Raw genomic sequence first — 24,112 nt, 5'->3', positions numbered from 1 at the left:
ACTGAATGTACTTTAGTGTTTACTTTTTTGTTACAAACGGACTTACAGGGTCCCGTTCTGTAAGGAACATCTTTTGTTTTGCCAGTTTATGAAGAATGGGGAAAACACAGTCCATTAAAAACAGGAGAAATCGAGTCAAACGAAATTATTTTATCTCCACTAGATTTCCCTTTTAGAAAGATAAAGCAAACCCAAGACCGAGAATTGTAATGATCTGATACTATACGTAGATTTACACAAAAGTCGTCCTCGTATGCAAAGATGTGCAGACCTTGTCTTAAACATTTCTTCTTCATTTTAGAAAGAAAAAACTTTGGAAAAAGAAAATGGAAAAATGGTTTCCTCGCCCCAACTTCTCCCATTTTCAAATGAGCCTAGCTGTGCATAATCCTTGTGGTATTTCGTATCCATTTGACATATCTTGCAACCCTGGTGTAGATGCCGTATTTGTCCTTTTTGGCACATTGTTCCCCCCAGCTGGTGATTCCAGTGAGGAACCAAGTGTCCTCAATGTCCGTGGCATGGGGTCCACCACTGTCCCCTTGACAGGTATCCTTGGCTTCACCTGGTTGACCTGCGCAGAACATGCTAGGCAAGATGGGGTACCGAGAGCTCCTCAAACAGGTTGGCCGGTCGATGTACTGGACGGTCAGGACCTGGAGGATGCTGGCCTCTCGCCCTTGGAAGTGTAACTTGCCCCATCCGCTCACGGTGCCAAGTCCATGCTTCAGGAGGTTGTTGGTGAACTCTTTGTCCCCAATGCAAATTGGAGTGACATAATGGTTAAACTCCAATGGAGATGCCAACTCGAGGAGGGCAATATCATTGTGGTATTTGTTGCTCTCGTTGTACATCGGGTGAGGGATTGCCCTCGCCACCTGGCGGGATTGTTCCGTGTGGTCCTCGGCTTTCACATTGTGTTCCCCTGGTGAAACAAAACCATGCATGTTATAAAAGCCATCAAAAAAGAGGAAGGGTAGTTGAAGGTTTTATATTTAAATTTCCTCTAAAATAGTTGTTAAAATATATCCCACCGATTACCACCAAATTATAACAATATCAGGGGAATTTAGAGCAGAGAAGGGGAGAGACACTCCCTCGGTTTAAGTCTCTCTAAAACTGAGAGACTTGAAATGATTCTTCAAATGAATTCCGCTGCCACCATTTAAATAATACTCAGGCTGAGGTAATACTGTGAGTTTGTTCTGTAACACACACAGTGCCACTATAGCAGTGTTTCTCAACCTGGGGATCGGGACCCCTGGAGGGGTCGTGAGGGGGTGTCAGAGGGGTCGCCAAGGACCATCAGAAAACAGTATTTTCTGTTGGAAATGGGGGTTCTGTGTGGGAAGTTTGGCCCAATTCAATCATTGGTAGGGTTCAGAATGCTCTTTGATGGTAGGTGAACTATAAATCCCAGCAACTACAACTCCCAAATGTCAAGGTCTGTTTTCCCCAAACTCCACCAGTGTCCTCATTTGGGCATACTGGGAATTTGTGCCAAGTTTGGTCCAGATCTATCATTGTTTGAGTCCACAGTGCTCTCTGGATGTAGGTGAACTACAACTCCCAAACTCAAGGTCAATGCCCACTACACCATTCCAGTATTTTCTGTTGGTCATGGGAGTTCTGTGTGCCAAGTTTGGTTCAATTTCATCATTAGTGGAGTTCGGAATGCTCTTTGATTGTAGGTGAACTATAAATCCCAGCAACTACAACTCCCACTGGGTAAAATCAATCCCCCCCTACCACCACCAACCCAACCAGTATTCAAATTTGGACGTATTGGGTATTTGTGCCAAATTTGGTCCAGTGAATGAACGTACATCCTGCATACCAGATATTTACATTACGATTCACAACAGTAGCAAAATGACAGTTATGAAGTAGCAACAAAAATAATTTTATGGTTGGGGGTCACCATAAGACGAGAAAGTGTATTAAGGGGCCGTGGCATTAGGAAGATTGAGAACCACTGCACTATAGATTCTTAGTTGCTGCTGTGAAGCTGACTTTAGGAATACTTTGACCACAAAGGTACACACACTGAGACTGATGTAAGTTAACAAAGGAACAAGAATGTTTATTGAACAAGCTTGAATTAATTCAGATACAAATGCTTGATGGTCTCAGAAAGTACTGGCATGAAAAGCTTGTGGTTGCATTAGAATAAAATCATAAACACTTCTGGGTTACAAGTCTTCAAAGTTCTTCCACAGAAAATTACTTCAGGAAACTAATCTCTGAAAGTAACTCCCAAAACCGATCCTTAGGAATCTAGCCAACGATACCCTGAACTAGACTTCCCTAGGAATGAACAATCCACTAACTGGGCCCTACTCCACAACAGTATTCTAGCTATTTACTAAAAGCAACTCTGAATACCTCACAAAAGACTAACCCAATCTTCTTCTCAAAACCTAAACTTGCTCTGATTAACACCAACCCACTCCTAACACCAACTCTCTCAACAATTCCCTCAACTAACTGACTGAGACTTCAAGCCTCTGTTTTAAAAGGACACTTTTTCACTCTAGACCACATAGGCTCCGCCCCATCTTTCTAGCCAATCCTCCTTATTTTCCCTCTAAGAAAAATACCAAACTAAAATGGCTTCCCCCGGCACCCTTTTCCAAAATGGAAGCTGTGGCTTCTTCAGCCTACTCCCTTAAGCTTCAGCCAGCCAGCTAAGATAAGGGATTCATTACACATGTCAAGCTGCATTCATTCTACAGTATGGAGGCACCCAAGGAATCCCACAAGCTCATCATACCAATCAACTCTATACTGATTTGATATTCATATTGAAATACAGCCATTAAAAGCAAATCATAGAATCATAGAATCAAAGAGTTGTAAGAGACCTCATGGGCCATCCAGTCCAACCCCCTGCCAAGAAGCAGGAATATTGCATTCAAATCACCCCTGACAGATGGCCATCCAGCCTCTGCTTAAAAGCTTCCAAGGAAGGAGCCTCCACCACCCTCTGGGGCAGAGAGTTCCACTGCTGAACGACTCTCACAGTCAGGGAGTTTTTCCTAATGTTCAGATGGAATCTCCTCTCTTGTAGTTTGAAGCCATTGTTCCGCGTCCTAGTCTCCAAGGAAGCAGAAAACAAGCTTGCTCCCTCCTCCCTGTGGCTTCCTCTCACATATTTATACATGGCTATCATATCTCCTCTCAGCCTTCTCTTCTTCAGGCTAAACATGCCCAGTTCCCTAAGCCGCTCCTCATAGGGCTTGTTCTCCAGACCCTTGATCATTTTAGTCGCCCTCCTCTGGACACATTCCAGCTTGTCAATATCTCTCTTGAATTGTGGCGCCCAGAATTGGACACAATATTCCAGGTGTGGTCTAACCAAAGCGGAATAGAGGGGTAGCATTACTTCCTTAGATCTAGACACTATGCTCCTATTGATGCAGGCCAAAATCCCGTTGTCTTTGCCGCCACATCACATTGTTGGCTCATGTTTAACTTGTTGTCCATGAGGACTCCAAGTTCTTTTTCACATGTACTGCTCTCGAGCCAGGCATCCCCCATTCTGTATCTTTGCATTTCGTTTTTCCTGCCAAAGTGGAGTATCTTGCATTTGTCACTGTTGAACTTCATTTTGTTAGTTTTGGCCCATCTCTCTAATCTGTCAAGATCGTTTTGAATCCTGCTCCTGTCCTCTGGAGTATTGGCTATCCCTCCCAATTTGGTGTCGTCTGCAAACTTAATGATCCTGCCTTCTAGCCCTTCATCTAAGTCATTAATAAAGATGTTGAACAGGACCGGGCCCAGGACGGAACCCTGCGGCACTCCACTTGTCACTTCTTTCCAGGATGAAGAGGAAGCATTGGGGAGAATCACCCTCTGGGTTCGTCATAGAATCATAGAATCATAGAATCAAAGAGTTGGAAGAGACCTCTTAGGCCATCCAGTCCAACCCCCTGCCAAGAAGCAGGAATATTGCATTCAAATCACCCCTGACAAATGGCCATCCAGCCTCTGTTTAAAAGCTTCCAAAGAAGGAGCCTCCACCACACTCCGGGGCAGAGAGTTCCACTTCTGAACGGCTCTCACAGTCAGGAAGTTCTTCCTCGTGTTCAGATGGAATCTCCTCTCTTGTAGTTTGAAGCCATTGTTCCGCATCCTAGTCTCCAAGGAAGCAGAACACAAGCTTGCTCCCTCCTCCCTGTGGCTTCCTCTCACATATTTATACATGGCTATCATATCTCCTCTCAGCCTTCTCTTCTTCAGGCTAAACATGCCCAGTTCCCTAAGCCGCTCCTCATAGGGCTTGTTCTCCAGACCCTTGATCATTTTAGTCGCCCTCCTCTGGACACATTCCAGCTTGTCAATATCTCTCTTCATATAACCAATTACTGATCCACCTCACCGTAGTTTTGCCTAGCCCACATTGGACTAGTTTCCTTGCCAGAATGTCATGGGGGACCTTGTCGAAGGCCTCACTGAAATCCAGGTACGCTACATCCACGGCATTCCCCGCAAGACAAATAAAGACAATAATGACTTAGAGCTGCAACAAAGGTTCGCATTCTGCAAGGTGTCCCAATTTACATTATGTCCCAATGCCCCTCCCCCAAAATATCTTTTAAGAATCTAGATCAGTGGTTCCCGACCTTTGGTCCTCTAGGCGTTTTGGACTTCAACTCTCACAATTCCTAACGGGTGGTAAGATACTGGGATTTTTGGGAGACAAAGTCCAAAACACCTGGAGGACCAAAGGCTGGGCACCACTGATCTAGATCCAGCTTTGATCTTACTATCCCTTCTATCTTGCTTTATGAACCACCACTGCAAGTAAAATGTGGCAAGATCAAACCCAGTTTTGACACTCCAAGTTATCCCATTGCTCACCTGCCACAACAGTTCGGGGCTCAAGCTCCAGGCAGTGTGCAGCTGTGACGATCCACTTTTCATTGATGATGGAGCCTCCACAGATCCCTCTCTTCTCAATGTTGAGCAAATAAACCTGAGAGCAAAGAAAGGTTACTTAAGCAAGGGAAGAAAAGATGCCTGTCCAAACTGGACAAGGGATTTTGTTAGGACCTCATAGTGATCACGACTCTGTTGGGAAGAACACGTGGCATCACTATAGATTAGTGGTTCTTAACCTGTGGGCCATGAACAACCAGTAGGCTGCAAGGACAAAATCTGGTCGGTGAGCCTCCCTCCTCTTTATTTTTTTAATTTTTTTATTTACACTCCCTTCATGCCACCTGCCACTCCTTCCCATCACTGACCATGGCATACGTTCTGTATCAAAAACTAGTGCTGAAGTGGTCTATCCAATGCAATTTTCTGAATTAGCACCCCAAACTGAAAGTAAAGTTGACCAAAAATTGATCCGTAACCCTATTGGTACTAATGTTGGAGAGTGTTCCCTGGTCTAAGTGGTCCCTGGTCAAAGTGGTCCCTGGTCAAAGTGGTCCCTGGTCAAGTGGTCCCTGGTCTAAGTGATTGCTGGCCAAGTGGTCCCTGGTCAAAGTGGTCCCTGATCAAGTGGTCCCTGCTCAAAGTGGTCCCTGCTCAAAGTGGTCCATGGTCAAGGTGGTCCCTGGTTAAAGTGGTCCCTGGTCAAAGTGGTCCCTGGTCAAAGTGGTCCCTGGTCTAAATGGTCCCTGGTCAAAGTGGTCCCTGGTCAAAGTGGTCCATGGTCAAAGTGGTCCCTGGTCAAAGTGGTCCCTGGTCTAAATGGTCCCTGCTCAAAGTGGTCCCTGCTCAAAGTGGTCCATGGTCAAGGTGGTCCCTGGTTAAAGTGGTCCCTGGTCAAAGTGGTCCCTGGTCAAAGTGGTCCCTGGTCAAGTGGTCCCTGGTCTAAGTGATTGCTGGCCAAGTGGTCCCTGGTCAAAGTGGTCCCTGATCAAGTGGTCCCTACTCAAAGTGGTCCCTGCTCAAAGTGGTCCATGGTCAAGGTGGTCCCTGGTTAAAGTGGTCCCTGGTCAAAGTGGTCCCTGGTCAAAGTGGTCCCTGGTCTAAATGGTCCCTGGTCAAAGTGGTCCTTGGTCAAAGTGATCCCTGGTCAAAGTGATCCTTGGTCAAAGTGATTGCTGGTCAAGTGGTCCCTGGTCAAAGTGAACCTGGTAAAAGTGGTCCTTAGTCAAAGTGATTGCTGGTCAAGTGGTCCCTTGTCAAGTGGTCCCTGGTCAAAGTGGTCCTTGGTCAAAGTGGTCCCTGGTCAAAATGGTCCCTGGTCAAAGTCAAAGTGATTGCTGGTGAAGTGGTCCCTGGTCTAAGTGGTCCCTGATCACTAAGTGATCTGATCCCTAGTCAAAGTCAAAGTGGTCCCTGGTCAAAAATAGGGTGAGAACCATTGCCATAGATCAGTGGTTCTCAACCTGGGGTCCCCAGATGTTTTTGGCCTACAACTCCCAGAAATCTCAGCCAGTTTACCAGCTGTTAGGATTTCTGGGAGTTGAAGGCCAAAAACATCTGGGGACCCCAGGTTGAGAACCACTGCTATAGATGTTTATTTTCCAGGAGGTCCTCGTTAGACCCATGTTCCTCCAAAAATGAACCCCAGAAGAAGCACTGGATGCAATTTTGTTATTTTTAGTTGTCCCTCAACTTTTTGAAGTTCAGGAGGGATCCTTTTTTCGGAATGACAATCTACTTGCCATTTCTTAAGCACTGGCCCACCTCGGCATATATGGTGATAACACTACCTGCCAGGGAACTTCGCCTTTCTTGCTGTCTGTGCCTCCAACGACCCGGTTGCGGAAGGCTTCCTTCCACTGAATCTGGGTGGTATTGTCAGATTCCTCTCCTTCCAGGTCATCGCTGGTGGCATTTGTGGAGACCCAGTTGTCAAATGTGATGGAAGAGCGGGTGAGTTTTTTCTTGGCTTCGGGAGCTGTAATCTTTCCACATGGAAAAGGCACTGGGCCCAGTGGTGGAGAAAAGGAAATATAAGAAAACAAGGAAATAACTAGTCATGAAGACTCTGTTTAAGAAAGCAAACAGAATCATAGAATCATAGAGTTGGAAGAGACCTCATGGGCCATTCAGTCCTACCCCATTGTGCCAAGAAGCAGGAAAATTGCATTCAAAGCACCCCTGACAGATGGCCATCCAGCCTCTGTTCAAAAGCTTCCAAAGAGGGAGCCTCCACCACACTCCAGAGCAGAGAGTTCCACTGCTGAACGGCTCTCACAGTCAGGAAGTTGGGTTGTTGTAGGTTTTTTCAAGCTATATGACCATGTTCTAGAGGCATTCTCTCCTGACGTTTCACCTGCATCTATGGCAAGCATCCTCAGAGGTAGCGAGGTCTGTTGGAACTAGGAAAATTGGTTTATATATCTGTGGAATGACCAGGGTGGGGCAAAGAACTCTTGTCTGTTGGAGCTAGGTGTGAATGTTTCAGCTGACCACATTGATTAGCATTTGATGGCCTGGCAGCATCAAATGCAGCAGATTAGCATTTGGTGAGGCTTGTTAGTGCCTGGGGCAATGTTTTGTTGAGAGGTGATTAGAAGTCCCTGACAAGAGTTCTTTGCCCACCCTGGTCATTCCACAAATATATAAACCCAATTTTCCTAGTTCCAACAGACCTCACTACCTCTGAGGATACTTGCCCTAGATGCAGGCGAAATGTCAGGAGAGAATGGCTCTAGAACATGGCCATATAGCCCGAAAAAAACTACAACAACCCAGTGATTCCGGCCATGAAAGCCTTCGACAATACAGTCAGGAAGTTCTTCCTAATGTTCAGATGGAATCTCCTTTCTTGTATTTGAAGCCATTATTCCATTGCATCCTAGTCTCCAGGGAAGCAGAAAACAAGCTTGCTCCCTCCTCCCTGTGGCTTCCTCTCACATATTTATACATGGCTATCATATCTCTTCCCAGCCTTCTCTTCTTCAGGCTAAACATGCCCAGCTCCTTAAGCCGCTCCTCATAGGGCTTGTTCTCCAGACCCTGGATCATTTTAGTCGCCCTCCTCTAGTCCAACTCCATTCAGCCATGCAGGAAAAGCAGAATGAAAATATCTCTGACAGATGGCCATCTGTTTAAAAGCCTCCAAAGCAGGGTGACTAGAATGATCAAGGGTCTGGAGAACACTGCACTACAAATAAGATATGCGCAGTATGCAAAGGAATTCATTTATTTATTTTTTTCAAATTATAATCCAGCTCCAACATTTTGAGAGACTGTAACCTGGCCCTCTGTTTAAAAAGTTTGAGGACCCCTGGTCTAGAGCAGTGGTTCTCAGCCTGTGGGTCCCCAGATGTTTTGACCTTCAACTCCCAGAAATCCTAACAGCTGGTAAACTGGCCGGGATTTCTGGGAGCTGTAAGCCAAAACACTTGGGAATCCACAGGTTGAGAACCACTGGCCTAGAGAGAATGCTTCTCTAAGAACCTCTAGGTCAGTGTTTCTCAACCTGGGGGTTGGGACCCCTGGAGGGGTCGCAAAGGGGTGTCAGAGGGGTCACCAAAGACCATCAGAAAGCATTTTCTCTTGCTCATGGGGGTTCTGTGTGGGAAGTTTGGCCCAATTCTATCATTGGTGGGGTTCTAAAGGCGTTTTAATTGTAGGTGAACTATACATCCCAGCAACTACAACTCCCAAATGTACTGGGATTGTGGTGCAGCTGGCCGAGTGTCAGCTGCATTAAGATCACTCTGACCAAAACGGTCATGAGTTCGAAGCCAGCCCAGGTTGGAGTGGGTTTCCAACCAATTATGTGTAGCCTGTTGTCGACCTTTGCAACCCGAAAGACAGTTGCATCTGTTAAGTAGGAAAACAAGGTACCACCTTAAAGTGTGGGGAGGTAAATTAACTGATTTATGAGGCCATAAAGAAGACTCCAGCAAAGCATTCCAGCGGGGAAGCATGCGGGGAATGCGGAAGTGCTTCATCAGCGTCGCAGATGGACGATGAAAGTGACAGCTCCCCTGGCGGCCAGAAAAAAAAGTTAAATAGCCTCTGTGTATGTCTGTATATGTTTGTATGTCAAAAATTGGCATTGAATGTTTGCCATATATGTGTACACTGTGATCTACCCTGAGTCCCCTGCGGGGTGAGAAGGGAGGAATATAAAAGCTGTAAATAAATAAATAAATAAATAAGGTCTATTTTCCCCAAACTCCACCAGTGTTCACATTTGGGCATATTGAGTATTTGTGCCAAGTTTGGTCCAGATACATCATTGTTTGAGTTCACAGTGCTCTCTGGATGTAGGTGAACTACAGCTCCCAAACTCAAGGTTAATGCCCACCAAACCCTTCCAGTATTTTCTGTTGGTCATGAGAGTTATGCAGATATTTAACTCGTGTCAAACATTTTTCATTCCAGCAGTTGAGGTGCTTCTCCATACCTGTTGGTTCACAGCTCCTCTGGTCGGCCTTGAGTTTGTACCCAGGAGCGCAGGAACACACGGCAATCCCAGCTGCGTTGTTCTTGCAAAACTGCTTGCAGCCTCCGTTCTTTGTTGAACAGGTAGCATCTGATTGTAGGTTAGGATTGTGAAGGAAGGAAGGTGGGAATCGAGTGTAAATTGCCCTCTTTAACTGCAGATCCCAGCATTGGGACCGTAGTAGCACGAAAGGGTCTTTGAGTAAAATTAGGAAATGCTAAGCAAGGGGCTTGAAAATACTAAGCAAGAGGCTTTGAATGAAATTAGCAACAAAAGAGAAATGTACCCTTTCTCTTTAGAAAAGGAGCAACAAGGAAGATTTTTTTTTTAATAAACAAGAGATGACATATAGAGGTCATACAAAGTTCAAGCTTACATAGGAAGTTGGGTTATGGTTAAGCGCAAAGGTTGTGGTTAAGCGCAGAGTCTGCAGGAGTAAGAAGGTATTTTCCATCAAAAGGTCAATGGAGGGGGGCTGGAAAGAGAGTACTTTCCATGACCAAAAATATACAATTATACATACAAAATATATAAAAAAGTGTACTATTATTATTATTATTATTCACATGATGTTGTTTTAGGCAAAGTGGAATAATAGTGTTATATAACGGCCTCTAGTCATCCAACGAGGATAAGAGACCAATATAATGAGAACTCCAAAGAGAGAGAGAGATAATCAAATATAATATATAAATAGGCAGTCTCTAATTAACATACCTAATTCGCAGTTCCTTCCTTCGTAACCTGCTGGACACCAGCAAATGTAGTTACTAACATCGTCTTCACACCGGCCTCCATTTTTGCAAGGGTTTGATATGCACTGATCACCATCTTGAAAAAGAAGGTTAAGATTATAATTGGAATTTGGATGGAGACATTACAATTAATATACTATAGAGAAGGAAAATGAAGTTAAGGGGGAAAAATTGGAATATGGACTAGGAATGGCTAAGACAATGGAACGGTTGAGGAACTGAACAAGAAGACATCGTTTTTTAAATAATTTTTATTGTTTACTAGCCGTCCCCTGCCACGCATTGCTGTGGCCCATATGGGGGTTCTGTGTGGAGGTTTGGCCCGTTTCTATCGTTGGTGGGGTTCAGAATGTTCTGTGATTGTAGGTGAGCTCTAAATCCCAGCAATTACAACTTCCAAATGTCAAGATTGTATTTTCCCCAAACTCCACCAGTGCTCACATTTGGGCATATTGAGTATTCTTGTAGAGTTTGGTCCAGATCTATCATTGTTTGAGTCCACAATGATCTCTGGATGTAGGTGAACTACAACTCCAAAACCAAAGGACACTGCCCATCAAACCCTTCCAGTATTTTCTGTTGGTCATGGGAGAACTGTGTGCCAAGTTTGGTTCAATTCCATCATTGGTGGGGTTCATAATGTCCTTTGATTGTAGGTGAACTATAAATCCCAGCAACTACAACTCCCAAATGTAAAGATTCAATTTTCCCAAAACTCCACCAGCGTTCACATTTGGGCATATTGAGTCTTCGTGTAGAGTTTGGTCCAGATCCATCATTGTTTGAGTCCACAATGATCTCTGGATGTAGGTGAACTACAACTCCAAAACCAAAGGACACTGCCCAACAAACCCTTCCAGTATTTTTTGTTGGTCATGGTAGAACTATGTGCTAAGTTTGGTTCAATTCCATCACTGGTGGGGTTCAGAATGCTCTTTGATTGTAGGTGAACTATAAATCGCAGCAACTACAACTCCCAGATGTCAAGATTCTATTTTCCCAAAACTCCACCAGCGTTCACATTTGGGCATATTGAGTCTTCGTGTAGAGTTTGGTCCAGATCCATCATTGTTTGAGTCCACAGTGCTCTCTGGATGTAAGTGAACTACAACTCCAAAACCAAAGGACACTGCCCACCAAACCCTTCCAGTATTTTCTGTTGGTCATGGGAGAACTGTGTGCCAAGTTTGGTTCAATTCCAAGTTGGTGGGGTTCAGAATGCTCTTTGATTGTAGGTGAACTATAAATCCCAGCAACTACAACTACCAAAAGACAAAATCAATTTTGTAGCAGACTGGTAGCCAGTGGAGCTGGTGCAACAGAGGAGTTGTATGCTCCCTGAGTGCCGCTCCTGTTAACAATCTGGCTGCCATCCGTTGGACCATTTTAAGCTTCTGGACAGTCTTCAAAGGCAGCCCCTCATAGAGCGCATTGCAGTAGTCTATACAGGATGTAACCAGAGGCTTCCCTGTGATGCTTTCCCCTCCATCTGCTTTTCCCCTTCAGACTGAGGGGAAAGCATCACAGGGAAGAGTGGTATCTTAAGCCCAGTCTTTATAGCTAATCCTCTTCTGTAGTTGGAGGGGAAAGCATCACAGGAAGAGTAGTATCTCAAGCCCTTTTTTAACACAAAGTGGGGCAGAAATAGAAAAATAAATGAAAGGGAAGTAGCATCAAAGCAACAAAGAAAATACTATGAAAGCATAAAACCAGAAAATGGCATTAAAAACCATGATACAGAAACCCCAAGGCCACAAACACTGAAGGAACGCACACAGAGAGAAAATCCTTGAATTATATAGACACACAAAATGAACAAATAATGTCAAAATATAGCCAATGTGCCTGGTACAACTTGCTACAAAATGCTAAACCAAGAGGCACAAACAGTCCTGTGTTTTGAGTTGACATAAGCAAAAGTAAATGAAGGAAATAGATGGGACTTCTGGATAGTAATTATCCCACTTCAGACATTACTTCTGGTGCTGTTTCAAACACATTCTTCCTGTACACAGTTGAAAACACACAACTGCAATTATAGGAAGGTTAAGATATTAAGAACCACGAAGGACATAATTGGCTTCGTATGTTTTTATGCAGTTGTGTGGTTTTATAATATCTTCCTTGTGGCTTTGCAGTAGGATAGTAAATCTGTTCTGAGTTTCGTGTCTGAACTTTAAAGGAGCTTGCAATGTCATCACTTTATATATATATTGCTTGATTTGCCATTCAATGTATCTAGATCAGCGGTTCTCAACCTGGGGGTCGCAACCCCCAGGGGGGTTGCCTGGCTGTTTTGGAGGGGTCGCGAGGCCGCCTCCATTGGCCGTGCCCCAAGGGCGCGGGCCAGGTGAGGGTTCTTTCATGCAAGGTCTGGCCTTGCACAAAGCCCGCCTTGTCTGCCCCGCTCTCTCACCATCCGACGAGGGCGCGGGGCAGGCGAGGGGGCCTCTGCATGAGGTCTGGCCTGGCGTGAAGCCTGTCTCGCTTGCCTTGCTCTCACACGATCCAGCGAGGGCGCAGGCCAGGCCTCACGCGGAGGCCCTCTCGCGTGCCCCGCAACCTCGCCGGATGGCGAGAGAGCGAGGCAGGCTTTGCGCCAGGTCAGACCTCGCATGGAGAGCCCTTGCCTGCCCCGCGCCCTCACCGGATGGCGAGAGGGCGAGGCAGGCTTCAAGTCAGAGTGAAAAATGCCCACATGATGTTGGTTGGAGGAAGATTCAGAAGAAGTAGAGGATATACTTCTTTTAAAGATATAAAAAGGAAAGAAATTAAGAGAATAAAAAACCTAATGTTGAGAAATGTGATAGGAATTTGGAATAGATACAAGGAAATATTATTATCAGAAAGTTCAACACTAACACCAATAATTTATTTATTTATTTAGTTATTTATTTATTTGACTTGTATACTGCCACTCCCAATTTGGCTCAGAGCAGTTTACAGCAGTAGATTAAAAACAAAACAACCAACTTTAAAATACAATAAAAATGAGAACAGACATAGTCCCGAGTTATTCACCCATCGAAAGCTTGTCAAAAAGATAGGTTTTACAGGCTTTCTGAAAAGCAAGTAGGTCTCGGATAGATCGGGTTTCAACTGGCAAGGCATTCCATAAATAAGGGGCCACAATCGAGAAGGCTCTCTGCCTAGTAGAGGACAGATGATAAGTGCGGATGTTGGGGACTTCAAGCAAATTTTGGTCTTTGGACCGAAGTAATCTCTAGGGTTGGTAGGGGGAAAAGCGGGCCCTCAGGTACGCCGGCCCCAGACCATATAAGGCCTTAAAGGTTAATACCAGCACCTTGAAAGTAATCCGGTACTCAATGGGAAGCCAGTGCAGTTGTTGTAGAATTGGGATGATATGACACCTCGCCGGCACCCCGGCAAGAAGACAAGCCACCACATTTTGCACCAGCTTCAGTTTCCGGATCACTGACAAAGGAAGGCCAATGTAGAGGGCGTTACAGTAGTCAAGTCTCGAGATGACCGTCGCCTGGATCACCGTAGCCAGGTCGTTCCTAGATAGGTAGGGAGCCAGTCGCCTAGCCTGATTCAGATGGAAAAACGCAGATCTGCTCACAGCAGAGACCTGGGTTGTGAGCAGAGGGTCCAATAAGACACCAAGGCTTTTTACAGAAGATGACGGACGTAGTGTCTCGCCATCCAGGGTAGGCAGCTGGATCTCCCTCCCACCCAGACAGCCCAGCCAAGGGATCTCCGTCTTCGCTGGGTTCACCCTCAACCTGCTGGCACGCAACCATCTAGTAACGGCCTCAAGGCACTGATGGAAATTTTCGGGTACAGAGTCTGGCCGGCCCTCCATCCTCAGAATGAGCTGAGTGTCATCAGCGTACTGGTGGCACTCAAGCCCAAAGCTTGATAATGGATAAAAAAATCCCAAATTTTTTAAAAGATATAGATAGAATTGGAGATTGGATAAAAGCAAACATGAGGAAGGAAACTATATTGAGAGAATTTAGAGATATTAAACTCTCATGGTTCCATTGCCTACAGTTAGAGTAATGGTTCAAGAATTGGATAAAAAATAATGGGGAAGGAGGCAAACTTACGCAAGTTGAACAAATGATACAAAAGGAAAGAGCTACGGGAGGATACCACAAGCTGTAAGGAATAACTAGCAAATTGTATAAGATAATAATTGATATTAAGGGAAAAAAATAAAGGACGTAACATTAAGAGAGATATGGGAGGAAGACCTAGGGATTAGAATAAAAGAAGTGGATTGGGTACAATTATGGGATCAAAGATATTTAAAGAACTTATCGATACGTGTTAAAGAAAATTATTACAAATTGGTTTGGAAATGGTACTTAACACCAGTAAAGATTGCAAATATTAATAGCAATTCCACAAAAAATTGTTGGAGAGGTTGCCAGGAGGTGGGTACATATACACACATGTGGTGGCAATGTAAATATGTAAATGAATTTTTGCGGGAGGTGTTTGGAGAGATAGAAGCTATAATGGATATGAAGATAGGGAAAAGTGCAAACATTGCATTGTTGTCACTATATAATGTTAAAAAATTGGAAAAAACAGAGAAAGATGCCATCGATAACATGTTAACTGCAGCAAGATTACTGATAGCGAAGAATTGGAAAGGAAAAATAAACATATCAATTGAAGAATGGTATAAAGAATTATGGAAAATAGCAATAAATGATAAATTGACATGTAGGTTAAGAGTCAGGAAAGGGGTATGGAAGGAAAACGATTTTGATAAAATTTGGGGAAAATTTATTGAGAAGTAGACGGGAAATTACCTCCACAAGAAGAAATGGCATTTTGGAAAGAGAATGCAAATTGAAGTGGCTCAGAAGGGGCGGGGGCACAGAGGTGGGGGGAAAAAGTATACAATATATATATACACTTTGGTTGATGTAATGAATTGAGGATGGAATATAAGATTATTGAAGGTATTGCTGTATTGATGTATTCTAAGAAAACTAATAAAAAATATTTGGAAAAAAAATGATGTGGGACTGAGAGCAGCCCAGCAACACCAGGAGGAGGAGGAGGAGCAGAAGTAGCTTAGGTAATTCATCACACTATTTATTAGAAAAAGACAGTCTTTCCTTTTGTTTTTATAAATACTCCCATTCTCTGGATATAGATGAACTACATCTCCCAAACTCAAGGTCAATGCCCACCAAACCGTTCCAGTATTTTCTGTTGGTCATATGAGTTCTGTGTGACAAGTTTGGTACAATTCTATCGTTGGTGGAGTTCAGAATGCTCTTTGGTTGTAGGTAAACTATACATCCCAGCAACTACAACTCCTAAATGACAAAATCAATCCCCCGCAACCCAACCAGAATTCAAATTTGGACGCATCAGGTATTAGTGTCAAATTTGGTCCCGTGAATGAAAATACCTCCGACATATCAGATATTTATTCATAATAGTAGCAAAATCACAGTTATGAAGTAGCAACAAAAATAATTTTATGGTTGGGGGTCACCACAACATGAGGAACTGTATTAAGGGGTCGTGGCATTAGGAAGGTTGAGAAGCACTGATCTAGATGGCACCCAATTAAAAAAGTGTGATCTAACAAAGCAAATCTCTTCCATGCAATGGATTCTACTCTGATACTTTCTCATGTCAAGGACTGTAATGGAACAGAGACCACTTACCAAGATACACCTTCCAAAATGCCATCTAGAATGAAGAGAGTAGAAGTGAGTGGAAATTTCAATTCAGACAAGGATGGTATTAAAATTCTGGTATAAATAGTAGTTAAACCAACAGTCATGAAAAGAAGGCAGACAGTGGACAAATAGGCTGTTCAGATCGAGTTCCATTGCTGAACCTATCAAGACGTTTCTTCTAATGTTCCATCGAAAACGTTAAACCTGGTTCTACCTTCTGGAGGAACAGAGAACAAATCTATTTCCTCTTCTCTGGGAACGCCCTTGAGATATTGAAAGAGTCCTATCATGTCAACTTTCAAGTTGAACATGCCTATGTTGTACACCAGAACCATGACCTTAAATGCCACATGAGCTTGGTAAAATCAGCAAGCAGTTAACTGAAGAATATAACTAGGCAAAACAGTACAAATAGCAAAAATAGTAAATTTCCAAAACGAAGGTTATTCCATGAGCTTCAAGCCAAAACAAGATCCATAGCAGTGGTTCTCAACCTGTGGATCCCCAGATGTTTTGGCCTTCAACTCCCAGAAATCCTAACAGCTGGTAAACTGGCTGGGATTTCTGGGACTTGTAGGCCAAAACACCTGGGGACCCACAGGTTGAGAACCACTGATCCATAGCTATAAAAATCAATGAAACAGGCACAAGAATCCATGAAACAAGACAGCATGAAAAATCCAACACACAAATAAGGAGCTTGGCAAAAACTTGGTACATGAAACTAAGAACACTTGAAAGCAAGACCATCATGAAATTTCAACTTTGACCTAACTGAGGCAACTCCTTCCCATGAATAAATATAAGGCCTTTCCAGATCCCAAAACTGAAAGGAAAGCATTTCTCTTAACCTTACCACCAGATAAAGGGTTTTTTTAATCTCTCTTTTCTTGTAAACAAACCAATCTTCTTTGTGCCTGAGCACCCTGTCTCTGTTTACATAAGTCTTGCCTTCTATCTACACTCTCATTCACTTCACTCTCAACAACTACTGTATCTGACAAATCATTTTCAGACAGTTCCTCTGAGAAAAACTGTGAAGGGCTTCTCCCAGGAATGTGGCCTTGTGAATCTTCATGAGTGTCGCACCTCAGAGTAGAATCACCTTGCTTCAGACACTAAACAGCACACAGCCAATAGTCTTTATGGTTTATTAAAGTAAAAGATAAAAGTTCAAAAAAGCAAAAGGATAGTTCCAAAGATCAATACAAGGTAGCACTGGAAAACAGGATCCATGAAGACACAAGCAAGGAAAAGTCCCTTGAGAACATGACAAAGTCCTGAAACCATGAACATGAAAACTGCAAGATAAATCCTAAGTCTCTTGGCTGAAGTGAGAAGTTGCTCTGACACTGGGGTATTTTCAAACAGCCTGTTTAATACCCTTTGGAAAACATGAAGGCGTTCCTCTGGCCCTTAGCCTCCCTTTCTCTCTTGTTAGCGATTCTCACACTCCTTCGAACCTTAAATTCCAAGCGATCAGCTCAATCTAAAGCTCCAGCTGTTGTGACTCAGCTTGACTCTGAGTCTGAAGCTGAGCTCTGTGGGCCTTCTGAGCCAGAATTCCTGAGCCAGGATGATGAAGAGGCTGATGGGTTACACATTTCTGTACATGCTTCAGACAGGGCTGACGGTGGGGCTGCTGAAGGGGAAACAGCAAGTCAGTTCCCAGAGGAAAGGAATGTTAGTGAGACTGATAACGAGAGTGAAATCCCACATGGCCAGGTGGAGACGTCTTTGCCTTCCCACTGTTGGGGTTCAGCCTGATCCTGATCTATGTGAACCGGATTCTCTGATAGTTTTTCCAACTGAGCAAGTTCTCCCTGACCCTGTGGATAGTGTGGAATCTGTTGTTGATGCAGAGGTCACCGGGGATGAAAATGAAACTCAACAGCTGGAGGAAAATGTTTTGGAAGTTAGCCTCACGGCCGTGATATCTCTCCACCTGGGGTTTTTAATGAGGACCGAAGAGAACAGATAGTTAGAAACAGAAATGTTTCTCAGTTTCTACGAAGGTCACATCGTTTACAGGAGAGACAGGTCCAGGCTTCAAAGTCAAGGGTCGTTTCAAAGAATAGCTTCTTTGGTTTAAGAGGCCTCCTGCCGGGTGCCTCTTTAGATCAAGCAACGTTTGGGACTGTGGCTGTGCCTTGGCAGAATTCCTGTGTTTCATGGCCGGTAATCCCAGAGGCTTAGTTATCAAGTTCATGGTTAGTAAAAGGCTAACAGGTTCCTGTTCTTGTATTGTGGCTTTTGAAATTTTGCTCAAGTTCAGAGATTCTACTGACTGCTGTGTTTTTCTGTGGCTTTTTGACTTTGCATTTACCTTTCTTTTGTAACCAATTTTTCATCAATAAACAAGGATTGCTTTTCCTACAGTCCAGTGTGGTGGATTTAATCTTATGGTCTCGTTTCTTGAACTGGGATGCAACACACACAGTGATCCGGTCCAGCTGGACCAAGATAAGGGGTTGCATAGCCTTGAGGATAATGAATTAATGAGCAGACAAGATCATCTGCAATTAAGGCTTCGGAGAAGCACTCGCTTGGCTAGCAAGCAAGAGCCAAGGGTGCCAAAGGTCAACGCAATGCGTTCATGTCTGCAAAGGGTATTTAGCCTTGTAGCTGACAAGCAGGGGTTGTCAGTCCAACGTTGCTCTTCCCATGCAAACTTCTGTGGATTAACTTTGGCTTTTAGCAGCACACTTCTGGCTTCCTGAGTCTGGGATTTGGGCCTTGTTTTCAACTGTTTACCATGGATTCTTGTTTGACCATTGCTAAAGGATTAAGCTTCATGTTTTTGCCTTTGGATCTTGGGAACTTTGTCTTTGCATTTAAGCCTTTGTATTGCCTATGGAACTTTTGCATTTTTATACTTTGGTTTGACTTTGCCTTTTTCTCAATAAACTACAAAACCTACAGCTGTGGAGTGGTGGTGTCTGGAGCAAGGTGAAAACTATCCTGAGTTGCAACGCCGGCCTCATCAAGGTCAATCTGTTCATTAGTGCTTTTTGGTAGGCTTGGGTAACCACGGAAAATTTGGTTCTAAACTCGTTTCGTTTTTAGGGGGCTCCTTGCGTTTCGTTTTTTTTAAAGAATTCCGAAATTTTACTTTAAAAAATTCGAAATATACGAAATTTCGTAAAAATACGAATCGATTCGTTAATGGCGAATGCAATTGCGAAATATGCTGAAAAACCTCCAAACAGGACAGGAGGAACTTCTGAAGCTTCCCTCTCCTTCTGTTGTTGACTGTTGGTGTGATAAAACAAACAACAACTATATTATATTATATTATATTATTATATTATATTATATTATTATAATATGATTATATTATATTGTTGTATATTATATTATATTATAATATGATTATATTATATTATTGTATGTTCTATTATATTATATATATAAAATATTATATTATATTAGTGTATATTCTATTATTGTCGCGATTCACTAATATAATATAATAATATAATAATAATATAATATAATAATATATAATATAATATTTTATATATATAATATAATAGAACATACAATAATATAATATAATAATATTATAATATAATATAATATACAACAATATAATAATATAATAATAATATAATATAATATAATATAATATAATATTATATTATATTACATTATATTATAATATACAATTATAATATAATATAATATAATAATAATATAGTAATATTATATATAATATAATAATATAATATACAATACTATAATATAATAGTATTATAATAATATAATGTAATATAATATAATATAATATATAATGTATATTATATTATTATAATATTATTATATTATATTATATTATTATATATTATATTATAATTGTATATTATAAAATATAATTATGAAATTACGAAAATAATTACGAAAATTGGAAAAATTGTTTCGATTCTTAATTACTCCTCACACTATTCCTGCATGGCTCAATATTGGATCGTAAGCTAATTTAAATACGAATTAATAACGAATTATGAAATTAACGAACTGGATCGCCCAAGCCTACTTTTTGGCTCATTATCTAGCTGAGAACAACTGTCCTCCCTTCCTGAATCAGAATGCACCTGGCTCTCAGTAGTTTCATTATCAACAGCGTCATCCCTTGCTGTGGGAAACAACTGAACTTCTGTACCCTGTTCTTCCTCGTCTATCACAGGGACATCACTTTGTACCTGACTTGAATCCCGTCATCCGAATCAGAATCATTGACACTATCACTCTGTGATCCCAGCTGAGTCACAACACTGAGACAGCTTGGGCCTCTCGTCTGAGCTTAACTCAGGCCCAGGCAAACCCTCATCACCATTGCAAACAGACCCAGGCCCACTATCAGGAACATCATCCCAGTTTCCATCATGAACAGCAGACACAATCATAGGCTGAATAGGCGACACACACCTTTGCAGAAGCATACGAGAAGCTCGGCTTGTCATTGAACATTGAAAAAACCAAGGTGCTGTTACAGAAGACACCAGCCAACCCCTCTCCAATGCTAGCGATACAGCTTAATGGTGTAACATTAGAAAATGTTGATCATTTCCGCTACCTTGGCAGCCACCTCTCCACCAAAGTCAACATTGACACCGAAATACAACATCGCCTGAGCTCTGCAAGCGCAGCATTTTTCCGAATGAAGCAGAGAGTGTTTGAGGACCGGGACATCCGTAGGGATACTAAAGTGCTTGTTTATAGAGCTATTGTCCTCCCAACCCTGCTCTATGCCTGTGAGACGTGGACTGTCTACAGACGTCACATGCAACTCCTGGAACGATTCCATCAGCGCTGCCTCCGGAAAATCCTGCAAATATCTTGGGAAGACAGGCGGACAAACGTCAGCGTGCTGGAAGACACAAAGACCACCAGCATTGAAGCGATGGTCCTCTGCCATCAACTCCGCTGGACCGGCCACGTTGTCCGGATGCCCGACCACCGTCTCCCAAAGAGGTTGCTCTACTCTGAACTCAAGAATGGAAAACGGAATGTTGGAGGACAGGAAAAGAGATTTAAAGATGGGCTCAAAGCCAACCTTAAAAATTCTGGCATAGACACTGAGAACTGGGAAGCCCTGGCCCTTGAGCACTCCAGCTGGAGGTCAGCTGTGACCAGCAGTGCTGCAGAATTTGAGGAGGCACAAGTGGAGGGTGAAAAAGAGAAACATGCCAAGAGGAAGGCGCATCAAGCCAACCCCGACCGAGACCGCCTTCCACCTGGAAACCAATGCCCTCACTGCGGAAGAAGATGCAGAGCAAGAATAGGGCTCCACAGCCACATACGGACCCACAAGAATATTGGAAGACAATCATCCTCGGAAAGCGAGGGATCGCCTAATGAATGAATGAATAAGGTGACACACAACAGCCCAGCTCCTTCAACGTTTTCTCATCTGCTCTGGCTCATGACATGGTTCAGTAGAGAAGTGATGCCACCTTTGAAGCCACCATTGTTTTGTCTATTTGAGTCAACCACGGCATTCTAGTAACCCTCCTCCACCAAAGACCCAATTTGGAAGTCTTCCCAGTCCTAGGTTTGTATTCCAGGAATTGTCTCACCGTTTTCTCCTCATTCTCGAAGACTTCTCTCGCTTCCTCGTAGCTGCATGTTTCCTCTATGCATTCGCGCTCCAGGTTTCCTTGGACAAACTCTTCCAGCCTCCCGGTGTTGTACCTTTTATATCGCTGCAAAACATTGCTCGCCTCATCTGGATTGATAAAAACTTCAGGGTGGAAGGAAATTATTCAGAATAAGAGAAGACCATTTTGATTTGGTAATTATTTTGCTATGATTTGTTAGGGTGCACCCTACACTGTAGGATTAATGCAGATTTTAACTGCTGTGGCTCAATGCTATGGAATCATTGTAGTTTGGTGAGGCACTGGCACTGTTTAAAGGCTAAAGACTAGACTTGTGCACCAATTCCATTGCTGCTTCCTGTTTACCCTATATAAGCCAGGGCCTGAACTCAAAGGTCAGTTGTGCTCCCACAGAAGTTGAGGAAGCAAGAAGCCATTTTGTTCCCTTCTGCTGCTTCAGGTAAGCTTTGTCTTAGAGGGCACTAGGAATCTGAGTGAGTGTTTAAAATTAGCTGCTGCTGTGTGTGTTGCTTTGTTTGAGAGGCGGGGTAAGGCTACATTCTTTTAGTCAGCAGGGCAGCAATTAGCGGCTCATTGTTCTCAGAGTGAGTCATTGCTGTTTCCTGTTTACCCTATATAAGCCAGGGTCTCACACACTCACTAACCTACACTCCCCCCCCCTTCATACAGACAAAAACATAAAACACACACAAAGAGGAGGTCATTAGCAGCCTGCAGATGGAACAAACACAAAATCTTCCTGTCTCATGCACAAGCTGTGGCATGCTCAGCTTTTTCATGCAACAATTACTCAATTGCATCTGCCACAAGTGTAAACAGATCACGCACATGGAACAGAGGATCCAACAACTCGAGGACCGTATTAAGACCATTAAAGACATTCAGGAACTTGAGCTGTTCTTAGACACCACACAGCACACTGTCCTAGACATGCAACCCATATCACACCAACATTATGGGGAGGCTCAAGAGGAGATCACCTCATTTGTGGACAACTCTCAGGCTTGGAGGAATGTTACCCTTAGAAAGAGACCATAGGACCCGGAAGCCTCCTCAGAATACTTCTGCTCAGCTGCAGTTACACAATAGATTCCAAATTCTCACACAACTATCCCTTGACCAAGAAACACAACATATTGGGGAAGACCAGAATGGCTTAGATACTGATCAGTGGCTCATCCTTGACCAGTGTGTGGAGGATAGCCCTGACTGGGACAACAGTTCACAACATTCACACTTACACAGTCATGCGGGTATACCATCCCCAACCATAGACCAGGTGCAACAGGAACACATACGGGAGAATGATAGGCTCTTGGACGAATCTTAATGGATTGTCCTTGACGAATGCACCGGGGATGTCGAGGAGGATGACAACACTTTACACCTACACTTTACATCAACAGGATCACTTTTCTGGGACTACGTTGCACATAAATAAAGTATTATTATTATTATTATTATTACTATTATTATTATTTACCCTGGATTGTGCTCTGACTTACAAGAACCACTGCTTCGCTGTATTGTCGAAGGCTTTCATGGCCAGAATCACTGGGTTGTTGTAGGTTTTTTTGGGCTTTATGGCCATGTTCTAGAGGCATTCTCTCCTGACGTTTTGCCTGCATCTATGGCAAGCATCCTCAGAGGTAGTGAGGTCTGTTGGAACTAGGAAAATGGGTTTATATATCTGTGGATTGACCAGGGTGAGACAAAGGACTCTTGTCTGTTGGAGCTAGATGTGAATGTTTCAACTGATCACCTTGATTAGCATTTGATTGCCTGTCAGTGCCTGGAGCAATCTTTTGTCGAGAGGTGATTAGATGTCCTTGTTTGTTTCCTCTCTGTTGTGCTGTTCTAATTTTAGAGTTTTTTATATACGGTATCTATCTATCTCTATCTATCTTTCTATCCATGTATTATCTATCTAATTTACACATTATAGATTGGATTGTCTCTTGGCCTGAAAAAAGTGGACGAATCATAGAATCATAGAATCAAAGAGCTGGAAGAGACCTCATGGGCCATCCAGTCCAACCCCATTCTGCCAAGAAGCAGGAATATTGCATTCAAAGCACCCCTGACAGATGGCCATCCAGCCTCTGTTTAAAAGCTTCCAAAGAAGGAGCCTCCACCACACTCCGGGGCAGAGAGTTCCACTGCTGAACGGCTCTCACATGCATGCTACTCATCCAGCAACCTGGATTTCTTTTACATCTATAGCAAAAGGACTCACAATCAACAAAATCACGTTGCCTGTAAATGATTGATTCCTTATCAGATGACAAAACCCACGCCAGAAGAAACATAGAGGGCTTATGCATTTTAAAACTTTGAATGTTTTTGAATGGTTTTAACTGGGATTTTTTTTTAGTACTGGTTATACGTATTTAATCATGTTTTAATGTTCATATATTTGCATGTTTTTTTCAATTGCTATGCTGATTGTTAAGCTGTTTTGAGTCCTCTTTGGTGGAGGTAAAGTGGGGTATAAATCAATATAATAATAATAATAATAATAATAATAATAATATGAACTCACCTGCACATTCAGAGAAGAGAAACGAGTCCACCAGGAGACAAATGAGAAGGACGAAGATGTGGTTTGCCATTTTCTTAAAAGAGCCCAGCGGCTTTGCTAATGAGTAGTGAATGAGATCCTCTGGATCAATTCGTTCCAAAGTGCAAGTACATATT

At 43.0% G+C, this 24,112-nt stretch overlaps 1 protein-coding gene across 1 annotated transcript; it reads right to left on the bottom strand.

Moving 5' to 3' along the window:
* Positions 1-130: 130 nt before the first annotated feature.
* On the bottom strand, positions 131-24,112 carry LOC132763222 (coagulation factor IX). The gene is made up of 8 exons (XM_067471656.1): positions 23,958-24,112; positions 21,374-21,537; positions 15,780-15,804; positions 10,082-10,195; positions 9,326-9,454; positions 6,672-6,886; positions 4,864-4,978; positions 131-925 (listed from the first exon to the last, which is right to left on the bottom strand). The coding sequence occupies exons 1-8, from the start codon at positions 24,025-24,027 to the stop codon at positions 375-377; spliced, it is 1,383 nt and encodes a 460-aa protein (XP_067327757.1). The 5' UTR covers positions 24,028-24,112; the 3' UTR covers positions 131-374.

Source organism: Anolis sagrei, chromosome 10 (assembly GCF_037176765.1).
Source record: "Anolis sagrei isolate rAnoSag1 chromosome 10, rAnoSag1.mat, whole genome shotgun sequence".
Lineage (NCBI taxonomy): Eukaryota > Metazoa > Chordata > Lepidosauria > Squamata > Dactyloidae > Anolis > Anolis sagrei.
This window is presented reverse-complemented; position numbering and strand designations above follow the sequence as displayed.